Source organism: Nyctibius grandis, chromosome 2, assembly GCF_013368605.1.
Source record: "Nyctibius grandis isolate bNycGra1 chromosome 2, bNycGra1.pri, whole genome shotgun sequence".
NCBI classification, from domain to species: domain Eukaryota; kingdom Metazoa; phylum Chordata; class Aves; order Nyctibiiformes; family Nyctibiidae; genus Nyctibius; species Nyctibius grandis.
Genome location: NC_090659.1, coordinates 107210871 through 107228044, shown reverse-complemented (window position 1 = coordinate 107228044; position 17174 = coordinate 107210871). Strand labels below are relative to the sequence as shown.

The 17174-nt window shown below is 39.2% G+C and overlaps 1 protein-coding gene across 5 annotated transcripts in view; it reads left to right on the top strand.

The window, feature by feature from the left end:
- Positions 1-3576: 3576 nt before the first annotated feature.
- The window catches only part of IFT88 (intraflagellar transport 88), a 63533-nt gene continuing 49935 nt past the window's right edge, over positions 3577-17174 (top strand). For 4 of the 5 annotated variants that reach the window (XM_068420090.1, XM_068420082.1, XM_068420074.1 and 1 more), the window contains exons 1-12: positions 3577-4012; positions 4752-4845; positions 5875-5937; positions 6676-6732; positions 8116-8169; positions 10084-10147; positions 10224-10293; positions 11315-11405; positions 14112-14216; positions 15367-15469; positions 16133-16247; positions 16347-16578. In XM_068420090.1, coding sequence (XP_068276191.1) covers positions 4756-4845; positions 5875-5937; positions 6676-6732; positions 8116-8169; positions 10084-10147; positions 10224-10293; positions 11315-11405; positions 14112-14216; positions 15367-15469; positions 16133-16247; positions 16347-16578 — 1044 coding nt within the window. In that variant the 5' untranslated portion in view covers positions 3577-4012; positions 4752-4755. The remainder of the gene's footprint in view (positions 4013-4751; positions 4846-5874; positions 5938-6675; positions 6733-8115; positions 8170-10083; positions 10148-10223; positions 10294-11314; positions 11406-14111; positions 14217-15366; positions 15470-16132; positions 16248-16346; positions 16579-17174) is intronic. The other variant, XM_068420067.1, reaches the window with a different exon arrangement.

Sequence of the window (17174 nt, the reverse complement as noted above, 5' to 3'; positions counted from 1 at the left end):
TAAATGCAGCTTCACTGTTTGTGGCAGTCAAGCTAGCTGAAGGGTCTCCGCATGACAGCAGAAAACTTCTGAACACCTGGTCAGCCCAGAATTCAATGCTAGAAAATTGCTTTTTAAATATTATAATGGGAGAATTACTATTTCAATTCAGACCGTTTTCTAAAAACACCAATTAGTGGCTGATCAGATGAACAGTTAAACTGTCAGAGCAAGGGTAAGGTACATGCTAACAGTGATTGTAACAGGGAGATGCTGTCCAGTAACCCCTGAACCCGAGTTAGAAGGTCCTGGAACAGTTTGTCTGAGTCCTTATTTGCAATGTTACCGCTACAAAAAAACAGATACACCATGTATTGAAAGGCAAAGAAATTCATACTCTTTAAGAGCATAGCTTCATGGTCCCTTAATCTGCCATAGATTTTCACTGAATTTACTGCATCGGGTACTTGATGTCTTGAAAGGTAACTGAATGAAAACCTAATCAGATCTGCAGTTTGCTTCAGCTGCACAAGCATCTAACTCAATGCCAGTCAGCAGACTGATCCGGGGCAGGAATGAAAATCAGAAGGTGGGAAAAGAATGGGACAACTTCATTTAGTGACAGTGCTGGCTTAATCCAACTTAAAATGATCAGGAATTCACAGCATACAACATTCCTTGGGCTGTATACTAAATTTACTACTTTTTTTTTTTGGCAGCTTCACATTCCAGGTTGTCCCCGGATTTAGCCAAAACCAGTAAAGACAATGACATCATATGGCATTCTCCCTGTAGCATGATCTTGTAGGAAGATGTCTTATAATCACAATCCATGAGTAAGGTCCCGTGTTGCCACAAAGGATCCTGAGATTTTGGGGGGTTGTGTTAAATCTTCATGCATTAAGGTCTATTTGTACTTCATAGCACCAGAAAAAAAAACAAACTGTAAATTGACATAGCTTTTAGAAACATAAAGTCTGTTGAGACTCTCATGTTGTTATGAGGACATCAGAAGTAGTAGCTGGACTGAGAGGCCTAAGGAGCTGGGCAGGGCATGTTCCCAAGCTCCTGGTCCCTGGCGCACGCTCCAGCAGAAAGTTTGATAATATGCACATGGTCAGATTCCAGTGGGGCCTCGGCACTGTTGCATTTACAAGATAGATGCGCTGCCTCCTTATCACGGTGCCTTCTTTCCACTGCCCCAGATAACTGGGCTGAAACATCAGACCATGCTGGTCACCAGTATGCCCAGGTCCCCGATGTGGACAAGGTGGGTAGCAGGGCTAGGGCTCTTGTCACAGAATGTACCTGCTGCTCAGGTACATAGGAATGTGTCTGGGGACAATCAGAAAAATCTAATAACCATAGGCTCAATTATATAGGAGGAGCACTCACAGGCAGGAAAGGGGGGCTAGAAATGTATATGTGTTTCTTATGCTGAATTTCGCCATTTGTGGCAAGTAACTCACCTGAAAAATTTTGCCGCCTTAACTCTGTTATCCTGCAAAATACTTGTATTCCAGAATCTTTATACCTAAGATTCTCACATCCAAAGGTCTCAAGTCTGAAGTTCCTGTGTGAAAGTGGTTCATGCACGGAACAAGAAGAGGTTAAAGCAAGAAGTGATAATGCCTTAATACCTCTTTATGTTATCTTTGTTTCTCATGTTGGGAGCCAGGGTAGAAAGACCTTTCACTCATACCCTCTGTGCCTTATCTCTTCAGAAAGGACTTTGAGGCTGAAAGAAGGTGAGCAGCAGAAAGCCCTGACATTGTGTAATGCTCACAAACCCTGACCGTAAAAGGGGTGTTCTGACTGACTCTGCACTGTATATTGTCTTTGCAGCTTTCTTATGCCATTAGCATAAGGCAGTAGGGGTAGGTTACAGTTGGTCTCGTAAAGTATTTTCTCTCTCAAAAATACTGTAGGCATGTTCAGAGATCCCTGCTCTGTTCTGTTTCCCATTTAGGCATGGAAAACTTTCCCCAGACTGCAATGATTTGCTTGTGGGCACATCAGCTGACACTTGTCAGGGTTTCCAAAATACCAACAAAGAAAAAGTAGTAAAAATGGTAGTAGGAATCATGTTTTTCTAAGATATTAGAGCCTTTAATTTTTTATTTAGTTTTAGAGACTATGGCAGATGGGAAGCTTTACCAACTTTTTTAATTGAGTCTTTCAGTTTTGAGAGCAGACTTCTCAGCTCACTGGAAGAAATGGTGTGGCTGAGCACCCTGGGCATGATCGGTGACTGTGATGAGGTCTCTGCCTGGAGGTGCCGGCTGCCACCTGAGAGCTGTGCCTGCTGGTGGAGCCTACCACACTCCACAGGGCACGGGCCAGCAATAGCCTGGAGCTCGCGAAACATGCTGAAGGCATGCCCTGCGATGAGGTGCTCTCAGGTATGGGACACGTGTTCGAGCGCAAGGTTTGACTGCTATGCAAGAAGCCATTTACCACAGTAGATTTGCTGTTCTCTCATGATAGCAAATCTATAGCATAAAATACCGATTTTCACCATAAAATGGCAGCAGGTTGGCTTTACTCTTGGGAAAAGACACAAAGAAATTTAAACTATGTATAAGGATGGGAGAGATGTCCTGAGGTCCCTTCCAGACTGAATTATTCTATGATCCTGTAATCCTAAATTCCCCATTATAGAGAAGTCTGGAATTTATCCCGTTCTGAATTTTAATTGCTCTGTATTTAATGTTTCAGAAACGCTAACTCATTTATCCTAATAATTTTCCTTTTGAAGTCAGTAAATATTATCCACGTCACAGACTTTTATTCGCACACAGCAAAGCAGTGTCTAGCAGACAACAGATCTTGTCTCCATTCATGTTTTCCTTATCCCGTGGACTAAACGTAGGCAGTCTGACGAGTCTGCCAGCCTTCACACTAGTTGTGTGTTCCTCTTCCAGAAGAGGAGGAAAGCATAAGGGGAAGAAAAGTGTTTGTACGTCCATCATGTGACACAACTTTTATTCCTTAGCACCCAGGCTCCCATCTTGGACATACGCATAACCTAACACAGGAAATTAAGTGTATGTTTAAATGCTTGCAGGATTAATTCAGATTAAGTCCTAGAACATGCAGGAGGTCAAATTTAGTTCATGTTTAGCTCTAGCTCAGTGGTCAACTTATCCACTTGAAAAATCTGTCCAGAAGAGTTCAGAGCAGTAGTTTCCCATCTAAAAGATGGTCACGGAAATTTTTGGATTTGTGGGGGTTCCTCCCTGCAGTTATGCATTTTGGAGGGCAAAATTCTCTTGCTGTTTAATTTGAGGAAACGAGATGAGGGTCGGCTTCCTTTTTTTTAACCCCAAGACTAAGCACTCCCAAGCCGACCCTGGCAGGAAGCAGAGGGGCGGCGGGCGAGCCGGCAGTTCTGACAGCCGAAGGGATGAACTACGCGAGGAACACAGACAGACGCCCGCCCTCCTCTTGCGCCGCCATTTGCCGCGGGCACAGCCCCTCACCGCAAGCGACGCCCACAGCGGGGCAAAGGCTTCGGCAGCTGCTCCGCGCATGCGCCGGCCCCGCGCGCAGCCTCGGCACCAGCCGCGCCTGCGCCCTGTTCCGCTGCCCCCGTTACCGACCAGGCGTGGGCCATTACGGGACCGCGTCCGCCGGCGTCCCGCCTGGAAACGCTGCCCGTGCCGGCTCCTGCCACCTCCGCCGCGCTCGGGGCAGGGGGAGTGGGCTGCGGGCGACCAGAAAGCAGGCCACCGGAGAGCAGGCCGTGTCCGCCGTGTCGGGGTAGGGGGGCGTTGGCACCGTCGCGCTGGTTCCCTGAGCCTCTCGCCGGCCTGCCGCGGCTGAGCCGCTCTAGGGCACATTGCCGCCGCACACACACCCCCGCTTCGGGCGTTGACTGAGGAAACACGCAAGAAAGAGCGATTCGGCCTTGGGCCGCCTTAAAGGAGGCCCCAGCCAAGTGGGAAGCAGCGGGGAGCATCCTGCTGCTGAAGGGGAACCGGCCCGCAGTGGGTGTGCAGCACCTCGTCCTGGCTAAGGCTCACTTGCTGAAGTGCGTGTGTTTCATGTGACAGCTGAAATCAAATGTTACCTTCGTAAGACTTTTATCAAAATAGGTAGCCAGGCCAAGAGAGACCTTGCTGTATCCTCACTGAGGGAAGGAGCACAAGGTGACCGCAGCCACATTAGACAATAAAGTGTTTGTGAAGAAAGACATTGGAACCCAGGCTTCTTTAATTTTAGTTTTTCAAAATTGCTTGAATTGAAATGGCAAAATTATATGAAGAATGTTGCACACAGAGAATAGCTGTGGCTATGTTGATATAAGGACACAGGAAGGAAGGAAGATTTTTAGCTAGACGAGATACCTTTCATTAGACTGACTACTATGGTTTGGCCTAATAAAAAAAAGCAAACTTTAGAATAAGAGAGAATTATCTTAAATCTGAATTATCTGAGAACATAAAGATACCATTCTAAAAGTAATACTTGTTATGTTCAGTTAGCTTTAATGATAAATACCTTTAAAGCAATTTTAATGAGTGGTATAAATACCAAAAAAATCTTAATTCTATGAAATTGTGCCATTTAATATAATTTATAGGTGAACCCTAGGTTTTATGACTAATCAAAGCTTATTTTTCATTTCAAAGGCAGCAATTAAAAACTAAAATGAAATTGGAGCTCTTTTGAACTTATAAACCTTATTACGATTTATATTTTACATTTTTAAAAATAGATATATATTAAAAACTACGGAGATAATATTTGGCATATTAAATGTTTCACAGAAAAATGATGCAAAATGTACATCTGGCTCCTGAGGCTGATGAAGATGATCTTTATTCTGGCTACAATGATTATAATCCCACGTTTGACACAGAGGTAAAAATATTTACTGTTTCCCACCTTTCCCATAGGTAGGATTTTAACTTCTAAGTACAAGATAAGAACATGTGGGTACAGTAATATGCAAGTGTACTACTGCTTTGAAGTGAAATTTTCTTTATTTAGCAAGAAATACATAAAAGTTTCACGAGGAGCTTTTTGAATAGTTTTTTTTTTTTTACAGTTTTCTATTCCAACAAAATACTCATGTGCGTTTCATAGCAGATCTAATATGCTTTAATGGTTAGAATTTATGAAGTATAAAATCCTTGTTATTTGAACGTCATATTCATATTCAGGCATATTCAATATGATGTTTCCCAGACAGTGTGCAGCAGCAAGTTTTCTGACAAAAGAGGCTACTTATTGGTCAATAGGCCATTGGTCTCTTACTGTGCTGCAGCTGAAGAAGGTAACAGTGGAATGGAGCCCTGCAGGTCTCTGTCCAATTGGTAGATCACCTGGGATGACCTATGGTAACCCTGCAGACCACTTTCTGGTAACTGCTGGTGTAGTGGAATTGGAACAACAAGGAGGTCGTTTGGTCCAAACCCACTACCCTGCTCAAAGCAGGGCCAGTGTTGCAAGACTTGGCATCTTGTGTGAAATCCCAATGCCAAAGTCACGGGAGTTGCAGCGTGACCTCAGTGACGTGAGATACCTTAACGTATCAGTGTGACAGGCATTAATGTTAAAATTTAGAAACAGTGCTAGTAGTAAGCTTTTGGATGGAAGTAAAATTTCATGTTATATTTTATCACTGAAGATCTGCTTCCTCAGTGTGTTTTTATTTCTAAGAGAATAATGAGTTTTTACATTTCCTAATCTAAAATGCCAAAAAGATAGACCAAATAATATAATCATTATTTATTGGTGGTAAAAACCTGTCATTCAATTATCTTCAAGTCAAGTATTTTTGGAAGAAGAATTGTTTTTTTACCTATCTGCTTTCAGTAGTCATAAGGTTCTGGAATTGTGGCTTTGGGTGTTGTGGTTTCAAAAGGGTTGATATTTTATCTTTTCTAGGATTTAGAAAATGATGTAGCTTTTCAACAGGCAGTAAGAACAAGTCATGGTAGAAGACCCCCTGTAAGTACCTTTTAAAATACGTTGCAATAGTATAGATCTTCTCTAGAGCCCTAGCTCTAATTTTGGCACTGGTACAAACTTATCTTGGGAATCTCTTGTCTTTTTTTGCCTACTGCTAACATGAAGATACAGACTTAGTTACTTATATGAAAAATAAGTAAAAGAATTAGCAGAGCACAAGTTCCATTAAGTTCTGGAGTTGAGGAAGGAACCTTGGTTGGAAACATGTATTCTTGTTTGATAAAAAGAGATAAAACCGCGTTAAAGAGCAAAATTATATATTCTGAAAGGACTTTGTTTAATGTTCTACACATAGAATTACTCTCCCTGACATACAAGGTTGAGATACATACTAGACAGTGTGATTTAGAAAACCGTGTGTTACTGTACTGATCATTTTTTTCTCCATATTCATGTAATTTACATTAATTTTCTTACTTTCATTTAGCTGTGACTTAATCTTGCATCAGTTTTCAAAACTAAATATGAAGTTGGCACCTGGACTTTAGAAGTACATACTATATGTCTAAAGAAAAGCTGAAACTGTCTGATTAATGTTACTTCTTTGCTAGAATAGACTGGTTTTACAATGAGAGTACTTCAACAATTGAAGCATTATTGCTATGAATTCACTATAGAAACTATATAGAAAGACTGATAATTAACATATATCATTGTTAATTGGTGGGGAGGGGGTTGGGTTGTTTTTTAGTTTGTTGGTTTTTTTTTCCCACCCAGGTGACAGCCAAAATTGCTGGTACATCAGCTTCAAGACCTTTAGCTACTGGATTTGGGGTACGTTTTCGTTCTATTGTATTCTTAATGAAAACAAGGTATTTACCAAAAAATATGGGCTTTCATATCACCTCTAGTTCAATCAGAAAAAGTTGTTTATATTCTTTGGTTTACTTAACCCATTGTAACTCTTAAATAACTAACGCTTTAACCTGCTTTGCGATGGAAACAGAAGTTATGCACTAGTGATACATCCACTGTCCCCTTAGCCCAATAAATCTTCAACCTGTTAGCCTGTCTCAGTCAAATTTGAAAAGACAGTCCTCTTAAAGTTCCTGTAAGTTTTATGACAAATAAAGAAGGGAGATCACGTTGCTTTAGATCTCTTATGCAAGTTATCTAGGTAACAATTTCAAGAACACATGGATTATAGTATGTCATTGAAATACAGCCTTTACTCTGAAGCTTCTGTGACCTCCTTTTGAGACTGCTTTTTCTTAGCAGTTGTATTTGCAGATGTTTAATGTAGTGCCACGCTGTCACAGGGAAAGCTGTCTTGCTAAAAGAGTGCACAAAAAGGCACTTCCTAAGAATAATAAAGACTGAAATGTTTATCTGCATTAGTAGAGCTAGAAACCTCCAAAGCATTGTCCAGTCCACAGTACTACCTGTTTCGCTCTGCAGGTTTGCTTCTCCTACACTACAGTCCTTGATAATGTAGATTCAGCCTTAGCAGAAAAAAACAAAAAACAGTCATAGTGAGTGATGGATAGTGGGTAAAAGAGTAAGACGTAGGCCTCTGAGTGGGAATTAGGGGAATACTTTTTCATGGCCTGAAACCCTTTATTTTTGTCTGTTTCTATTGTATATTTGTAGCAACCTTTAGCACTTACTACTAAATATTTCACATTTATTTCTTTACATTTTTTACATTACTACATAAGGACAGTATGTGGCATGTCACCTAATGGAAAAGATATCCATTGGCAGTTTCAAAGTATATCTCTGTTTATTGTAAAATAAGTCTTCATGAAAGTATGACTTAAAATCTGCCCCTATCTCTTGCCAGCTGTACTCAGAATCTTACTGAAGTATTTAGTGTAAATTACTTGTACAATTTAAAGGTAGTAATTTCAAGAATTTAATAATGGAGAGTGCTGCTGCCTCAGATGAATTTCTATGTAATTTTTTTTAAAAGGTCTGACAGAAATATTCAAGTACATAAAAAACAATACTGTGAATTTGTGCTAACTGAAGTGTTCAACTTCTTTTAAGTCTGCCAGGCACTGGCAGTGTATTGCATATGAATAACATAAATGGGAATTTTGCTATGAACTTATGTGAGAGTTAGATCAACTCTTAAAACTCGGTGTTGAAAAGACTGTACATAGCCCTCTAATGCTTTGTGAATGCTAGTTTCAAACAACTTACTCATTTTTGTAGGCAAAGTCAACTTTAACTTCATCTATGGGAAGACCAATGACAGGAGCTATACAGGTAAAAGTTTAAATATTTACATTTTATATTGATTTGGAAGAATGAATTTTCCTGATAAGTGTTTGGGTTTGATACAAGTATTTAAAGGTACATTGAAATAACACAAATTATTACACTGTTTTAATTTGTCCTTTTTTGAAAATACTACTGTCAGAAAGCCTGAGGGTTGTGATGAGTATTTTATTTGAGCACAGGCTTGGAAGCAATACCAGTGTAGTGCTTTTTAACACTTACTGACATGCAATGAATAATTTTTCATTGAAATAGGAGGGAGGTGGATTCTGGTTTTCATGTTTTTCTTACGTACTTATACTCTAATAAGAATCTGCTGCAATTTAGCAATGACTTTCCCACCACCACCCTTAAGTATATTGACTTAATGTTAAATAGATCTATAGCCACTATATTCTTTCATGTCAGCCCAGGTGGGAAACAGGAATTATCAGGGAGCATCAAGAGTAGGGCTGCTCTGTAAGGGAATGCAAGCCAGGAGCCTATAGGGAAGTCGCATGGCCAGCAGTGCAGGGACCTCACCAGCCAGGACCCAGTCCCACAATACCTGAGCAAGGCCAGTAGGATCCACCCAGAAATGGTGGCCATGTCCAACCAAAAGTCCAGAACATAAGGCAATATCATGGTGATGAGCCAGGTCCAAGGCCAAGCCAAAAAGTCAATGCATAGGTGAGGATTAGGACCAACGATCACTGCCCAGGTCCATAGTGACATGTCAAGGCTAAGATCAATCCAGGAGGTCAGTCCACAGGTTGAAATCTGGATCAAGGGACGCTGTGGCTAGGCATAGCTGTGGCTGATGTGGAAACCAGTAGTCCTCCAACAAAGCTCAGGCAGGGGCTGAGGGACCAGGGTTGAGGTTAGATAAAGCTCCTGGACTCATGGGTAGGGCGTGTGGCTGGAGGCCCCAGGTGAGCCTGGTCAGGGCCATTAAAGTTTATTAGTGCACTCAGTGTCCTGACAGGAAAGTTTAATAAGCTGGCATGGAGTGGGGTCATACATTCTTGTGTTGGGTAGCCATTGTCTGGTAATAAGTTGCAAATACAAAAAAAAATGTAGTTTATTTTGTGCCTTTCTTGGTTTAGATAAAGTAAAACATTCTGATCCATGATCTCATAGGATTCTTTTTATTGTCAGTAAAAATTAAAAAAGCAACTGAATTCTGAAACAGTGTGACTGTAAGCTAGAGTACATTACAGATCTCAAGACCAACAATTCTTAAGAATTTTCTAAAAAGATGTTTGAAATTAAGTATTTTGAATACGTATCAAATTTACACAAAGTAGGAAGTGTTTCTTTGTGTCAGTTACAGTTTATCAGTAGTGTTTGCTCCTCTACTTTGTAGACAGTTATCAGAGAATCATAGAATACCAGGTTGGGAGGGACCTCAAGGACTATCTGGCCCAACCTTTCTTGACAAAAGCACACTCTAGACAAAAAGGCCCAGCACCCTGTCCAGACGAATCTTAAAAGTGTCCAGTGTTGGGGAATCCACCACTTCCTTGGGGAGATTATTCCAATGGCTGATTGTTCTCATTCTGAAAAATTTTCCTTTTGTGTCCGATTCGAATCTCCCCAGGATTAACTTGTACCCGTTACCCCGTATCTTTTCCATGTGATTCCTTGTAAAAAGGGAGTCTCCATCTTCTTTGTAGCCACCCTTTAAATACTGGAACATGGTGATAAGGTCTCCCCTAAGCCTTCTTTTCTCAAGGCTGAACAAACCCATATTATACGATGTATAATATTTGAGAAATAAAAACATTTTAAAAAATATTAAATACTGAGGTGGTAACAACTGATTTTTCTATTAGAGGTTTTGTAATATGTAACTGATGTCTGTACTGTCCACAGTCTATTTTTTAGGAAGGTTATTTTAATATGTCTTCTTTTTTATTTAAGGATGGGGTTGCTCGACCAATGACAGCAGTGCATGCTGCCGGTTACACTAAGACAGCGATGAGAGGTATGGTTTGTAGAAATCACCAGCTGCCAGAGGGAGATGGTATTTTACAATTTTCAGTGCTCTGTTGATTTTTCAGGTTCTTCATTTGATCCTCTTGGCCAAGCAAGAGGTCCTGCTCCACCTCTGGAAATGAAAAGTTCAGACAGGTTTGTTCAGTTTTGCATTAAATTATTTCAAAGCATTAACAGCAACAAAAAAACAACCACGGGTAGAGTTTAAAAACATCCAGGCAGTTACGAAACCTTGAGGGGCTGAACTCTTAACTCTGTGGAATAATGCCACAAACATTTATGCATGTGCTTAGCTGACTTGCCAGAGCAGTTGCACCAACTTTCAGGAATGTCTTGATTTCAGTGATTCCTGGTTCTGACTGTAGCTCAGCAACCTGGATGTAGTTGTTGCCACACAAGTTCTGTGATGCTTGTATAGAATTGAGGAGGATTATGGAAGAGTGTGTGACAGGCAAGGAACACCATGAATCATGCAGCTCTCTGGGAAGAACTTAGGGGAATTTTGCCTGCTGTTTTTCCCTGTTGACTTTGACCTTAGCACTTGAGGTAAAACTGAGTTTGTGAAAGCTTTACAGGCTGGTGTGAATGTTGGGGAGTTCACTGAGAAGAAGTCATTGAGCTTTTCAATACAGAAGTTTATTCCTTAAATGTAGCTATATAAGAGTAGGGAATCCTACTGAAATATTTGGTTATTTAACTGAGGAAAAAATCTAGATTAATAACAACTGTTTATTAAAATCTGCATTTGCAAGCTATACTGTAAAGTTACCTATGCAAATAAAGGTTCAGTTAATGGCTCTTAATAAAATATTTCATTTCACTAGGGGTTTGATTCAAAAGTTTTACCAGCCCATCTGTTTGTTCTGTCATTACTTCTCCTGAACAAATTGGGTCCATGAAATTTGCGTGTCTGCCTTGTTCTCATAAGAGGATTTATGTTTTCTTAGGTCTCTGTTCTCAAATCAAAAGTGTGAATGTGATGTCTTTGGAGGATCTTCTCTGGGCATAGTTTCACATATTTTCTTTGATGGAAAACCAGTTAGTTGTGACATGTAATACATCACTGTGTTGTTTTATTGAGAATATCCTGTGTAAAAGCTTAGTGTTTGCAGTTATGTTACTAGTGTTAATCCTTTTATTGTTATTTTTATTTTAGTTCAGAAGAGAAGATTAGGCAGTTGGAAAAAAAAGTGAATGAACTGGTTGAAGAAAGCTGTATTGTCAACAGCTGTGGAGACTTGAAATTGGTAATTTTTCTGGATTTGGGCTCTTCAAATGGGTCTGATCAATGAGTCGTACTGGCACCAACTTGCCCAGTCTAACCTATGGACTGTGTGGGAGTGGGTGATCCTTCTTAAATACCAAGCTTGTAATTGACATCTTTGCAGCATTTGATCCTCAAATGTGTAAGGATCTTGTCTGAGTGACGTTCCATTTCCTTGATGTTGCTTGGGCTTTTTGGATAATGTAATTTTCATCCAGGACTGGTACTCAGCACCAGGCTCAATCTGACTTAAGCCACCTCCTCAGTACCCTTCCATGTCAGGGGTTGTTTGGTGCTATAGCATATGGTAGACACTATATTGCTTTTGTTGCACCATAAGGGGTCAGCATCAAGATGAACTATTTCATCTTGTTTCAGTCCTTCAGACAAAGGGACCTTCCAAGGTAAGCAAACCCTAAAGCGCAAACACCAGTATCCTTCATAGGACCGTGACAATAAAGCACATTAGCCTCGGGTTCTGGTGTGTCAAATAGCCTCTAACTCTTTCTTCGCAGGACCAGGCTTATGTTTTATTCCATATGCTTTGGACTAGCCAGCTCCAGCTCCTAAACTACTGGAGGCAGAGCAGGCTCAACTGTTAGAATTAATGAGATACATTGGGTCCTTACAATCTTATCTATATTTGGTGGATTTCTTAAGTGATAATCCTTTATTTGCATGTTTCAGGCCTCCTGTAGGTGAGATATTTCATGCTACAGTGGCAGGAACTGCCCTTTGTTTGTAGAGAAATATCCAGTGTTTCATTAAGAAGCATACTTGGTTCAAGGTTTTCTCCTCTCTTTAAGACAGCAGTTTACCTTTGGAACTAGTACAGCAAGAGTGTACTTTTCTTGTCAATTATTTTATGTCTCGTGTAGCATGAATATTTTCAAATATGGAACAGGACATTTATCGTATTAGACTATGACTGGAAGATTTCAGTTGCCTTGAGGACTTTCTTTCAGGATGGGTAATATCCGATATCTTTTTGTCTACCACAAAGAAGCATTGTATCAATTGGTTTTGAGAAAAAAGCTGTCTCAGCTCTCTGAATGCATTCTTGTTTCTCTGGTTTAAAAAGCCTGGTATATGCCTTTCTTCAGTTTGTGCAGCAATTCCAGTGATCCTGATCAAACTAAGACAAGATTAGACATTGATCATCTTGATTGTGGTAGGTCAGCCTAGACAGTTCTGATAGTGTACTGTGTGAGGACTGCCTTTATGCTTGTGTCTACTAGGACAACCATGTGGAATTCTGATCTACCTCAGTTATACTCCTTTCCAATGATTTCTGGATTATCTGTTGAGCTAATAGCCTGATAGCTCCTTTGGAGAGAGGGTTTTCGCTTAGCTTATCTTCACCTAGAAGTCCACACTGGGGAGTTTACTTCCTTGAGGAGTTAACAAGAAGGCTTCTAACAGTGAAACTGAGTTCTAAAGTGGGACTTAAGTCTGGTGTTTAGACTGGATGGGTCCATCCTTCAAGCTGACAAAGATCCTCTTATGTTGCCCTTTTGTAATAGAACTTTTTTTTTCTGATGCTGCTAGCTTCTGATCAAAGTGTGAAAGAATCTATCCATTTATTATGTTCATTTAGGATAAGTATCCTTACAGACCTATCCTAATCTATTTTTGCTATAATGTCTGAATTTTACCTTCACTTGGAGATGAGCCAACCTGTTTTGTTAATTTTTCTTGAGCCTCTTGCATGTATGCCCAAGAATGTTCTTTATTTCTTGATGTCATAGGGTTGTTTCTTATGTAGATTATACCAGGCCATTCTGAGGGTCCTCTCGGATGTTTGTGTGAGTTTCTGACAAGTCCAGCAGAATATCCGTTTTCCTGCAGAAGTCATCAAAGTTGCCAACTCATTATCTATAAAACAGCCAAGTTGGATTTGTCTTCTATCATAAGGACTAAGAATCAAACTATATCTTGAGAAGTGCTTCCTTCACTGCTAGCTGCCAGATAGCTACCTTGAGTGCTAGCTAGTACTTTTTTAACCATTGTGCTCTTGCAGAGGCATACAGGACTGCTAATGGCACTTGTAGACCTGCAGCATTACTTGCATGAAGGGTCTTAACACCAATTTGCAGAAGATTATCATTATTCCAAGTAATTTTGGAGTTACCCAAATTGTGAATGTACATGTGAAATACCACTTCTGGATAGATAAAAAAGGGAAGCAATTTATCAGCATCCAGAATTAGTCAATGTGTATGTACAGCATACATTTGTGTAACATACGCATTTACTTACTGCCTTCACTTTCTTCCTTCCAACACCTTCCTGCACTGGGATTCTGCAACTAAGGAAACATGCCAAGCCTAAACGCTCCCTCTTTTTCCTTTTGTCCCTTTTTTTTTTTAAAACATTTATGTGCACTTTCTGTAATTAATACAAGTAGAATAATCTTCTAGGGTCGTAAGTGATTATGGCATATATATGTGTGTGACTATACTTCTCTAAAATTATACAGCTAAGCAGACTTAGACAACTGTATGTCTGCTTATTGCTAATTAACACTTTTCTGTCGGTTATATTGCTGCTTTTCAGGCATTGGGTACAGTCTGTGCATCTAAAGAAAATGGACATGAGTATATTCTTTTCATACTTGTTTTAAATGTATTTTTGCCATCTTGGGTTAGTAAGATTCAAGAGATTGCTAAATTCTGGTATTTTATTTAAGGCTCTGGAAAAAGCAAAAGAGGCTGGAAGAAAGGAAAGAGTATTGGTGAGACAACGTGAACAAATTGCTACTCCAGAAAACATCAACTTAGACCTCACTTACTCAGTAAGTGCTTAGAAATCTTCAATGAGTGAAAGGTGTTGGTAGCAAACCTCCTAAAGAGACGTTTCAGTGTTTGCTGAATGTGTACCAGATCAGATACAGTCTACATTTGGGAGCAGAGGAAGTTTATGAAGATAATTTGAATGACTTCTTGAAGTTAAAAACGTAACACTGGATTGCAAAGATCCATTTATATCATTGAGTCTATTCCCTTGCGATCTCAAGTACCAGAGAAACCACATAGTCAACATTAAGTGAAGAAGGATGCCCATGAGCCTCTATTCCAGCTACCTACTCACATACAAAATGTGCATATCAAAATATAAAAGGTGTAAACGCTGTACTTCATAAATAAATAGTCTAGAAAATGTAACATGCCAAGAGAACAGGAGAGATCAGACACTGCCTTTAACTTGAACCATAAAGTGACAGAGAATATATTACATGAAATAGGATGTATTAGTATTCCTAAATCCTGAATCTTAAAGCAGGTTTCTAGATTTACATTCTGGTTTTCAAATTAATAGTAGATTTTTTTTAAAGAAAGGGTACAATATAAATAAAAATACTTAGGGGGAGTTTAAAGTTGTATTCCAGGTAGTGCTGTAGAGAAAATTATTGACAATGAATCCATTGAGTTAGGCAGACCTAGTGAGTTATTTTATGGTGAAGGTCAGAGTAAAGCTGGGGAAAAAATGTGGAACTATTTTACCTGACACCAACAGAACTTCTGTTCTGAAACAGCAGTTTGGAAAAATTCTCTCTTCATAAACTGACTGACCACAGGTAGTAGGACCACTTTCCACATGTTGTGAGTTATAAATTATACACAGTTTGTAAGAATTATCTTGTATGAATGTTTTTTAATACCCTTGCATCATAACATTGTGTTTACTTGGGTCTAAGGCCCACTTAGCATGACTTTTAACGGTATTTATTTAAGTACAAAAATAAAATAATTACCTAGAATAAGTAGATTTGAAACTTGTTTTCTCTATGTCAATGTACAAGAACAAAGGAACATTAAAGATGGGAAGATTAAAACTGGTAAAAGCAGTACTTCCAAGGTAAATGAATTTGGAATTATGTATTACGAATTCATGTTGAGAGAAAAACATTATTTTCTTGTACCTATAATTCCATTTTTCTATAGGTTCTTTTCAATCTGGCCAGTCAGTATGCTGCTAATGAAATGTATGCTGAAGCTCTGAATACTTACCAAGTTATAGTGAAGAATAAGATGTTCAGCAATGGAGGTAGGGTATATTCCAAAGTGGATTAAAATTAGTAGTCAAGTGTTCAAAATAAGGACTTCACCTGCATGGTGTTGACTTACGGAGAACTCAGCCCTCATGTCTGCCAGTCAGAGTGGATGATAGATACTCATAATCTCTGACTTGGTATAACTTAGTGTGGTTTGACTCTCAAGCTGATGAAGTATTTTCTGTCTAAGCTAAACATAAAGCCAAATATATCATGATCTCATGCAGCACAGACTATAGTGTCTGCTCTAATAATAATTTTTTCTCTTTTGACTCAGCTTTCCCCTTCTGAAAGCTTCTTTTAGTGTTTTGCACATCTTTGAGACTTCTACAGTGCACTTTTCTCAGAGATGCTTATTTGCAGCCGTCTTCCTGGAGAGCGCTACAAATAATCTCTACCTCATCCCTCAATTCACAGTCAGAATCAGAATACATCTTACACTGATAGGTCTTTTCTAGGTTTCGTTACTACTTCATCTCCTTCTGAGTGAAGATTCACAGAAGGCTGTTCTGTGCAGTGCTTCTTTAAAGGGCCACTGATACCCTATAATGAAGACAAATTTATTAAGAAGTTGTTCTACTCTGTCACTTTGAAACAATTTAAAAATGCTGTAACTATGCTTTAAAAGGCTGTCACTCATTGACTTCTTTTGATAGGTAGACTGAAGGTGAATATGGGAAATATATATTTAAAACAACGGAACTATTCCAAAGCTATCAAATTCTACCGTATGGCTCTAGACCAGATTCCTAGTGCCCACAAAGAGATGAGGTGAGTTTCTGCTAGTAGGCATAGTTCTGAAATACAAGTTTTGGATACAGTATCATTTGATAGTTAAAAATATAACCTAATTCTGATTTCTTTCCTTAGGATTAAAATAATGCAAAATATTGGAGTTGCATTTATTAAAACTGGCCAATACGTTGATGCCATTTCTTCATTTGAGCATATAATGAGCATGTCCCCAAACCTGAAGGCAGGCTTCAACTTGATCGTATGTTATTTTGCAATTGGAAACAGAGAGCAAATGAAAAAAGCGTTCCAAAAACTGATTGCAGTTCCCTTGGAAGTGGATTATGATGACAAATACATTTCACCAAATGTAAGTTTGAGCAAAACAAACTGTGTCTTTATATGGTAAATCAGGAGAAAGGGGGAGAGACATTGAATGCCGGGACTATACTGAATATGTAAATCCATATGTATTTATGTATCTAAAATAACCTTCTTTTTACCAGCATGAACTTAGTGTGGCAGTACTGCTCAGAAGTGTAAAATAACCCTGAGAACATTCAAATCCTTCTTTCCTCAGAAGACACAATGTACATAAAATCCACACGACACAATTGTCTTCCTAACGATTTTGTTGAAATTCATCTGGGCTGACTTACATAGCTCACTTACTGCTTTGCCTCCTTTATATAAAATTTTAATAAAATATCTATAAGCTAAAATAAAGGGAGCAGAGCAATGAGTAAGTTAATGCAAGTTATCTCAAATGACTGCTAATAAAACTTGTAATACTGTAGTGTTATTTTACAGAAGAAAATTCTACTAAAATTTACGTATGCTTAGTTTAGTTTATTGGACTTTGTTGGAAATGGAACTTCCTTTGTACCATGAAACCAGCAGCTCGTGATGTTAAAGACAGGAAAAAGTAATTAATAGGTTTAGGGTACCTCTGAGAAAGGTCCTCTA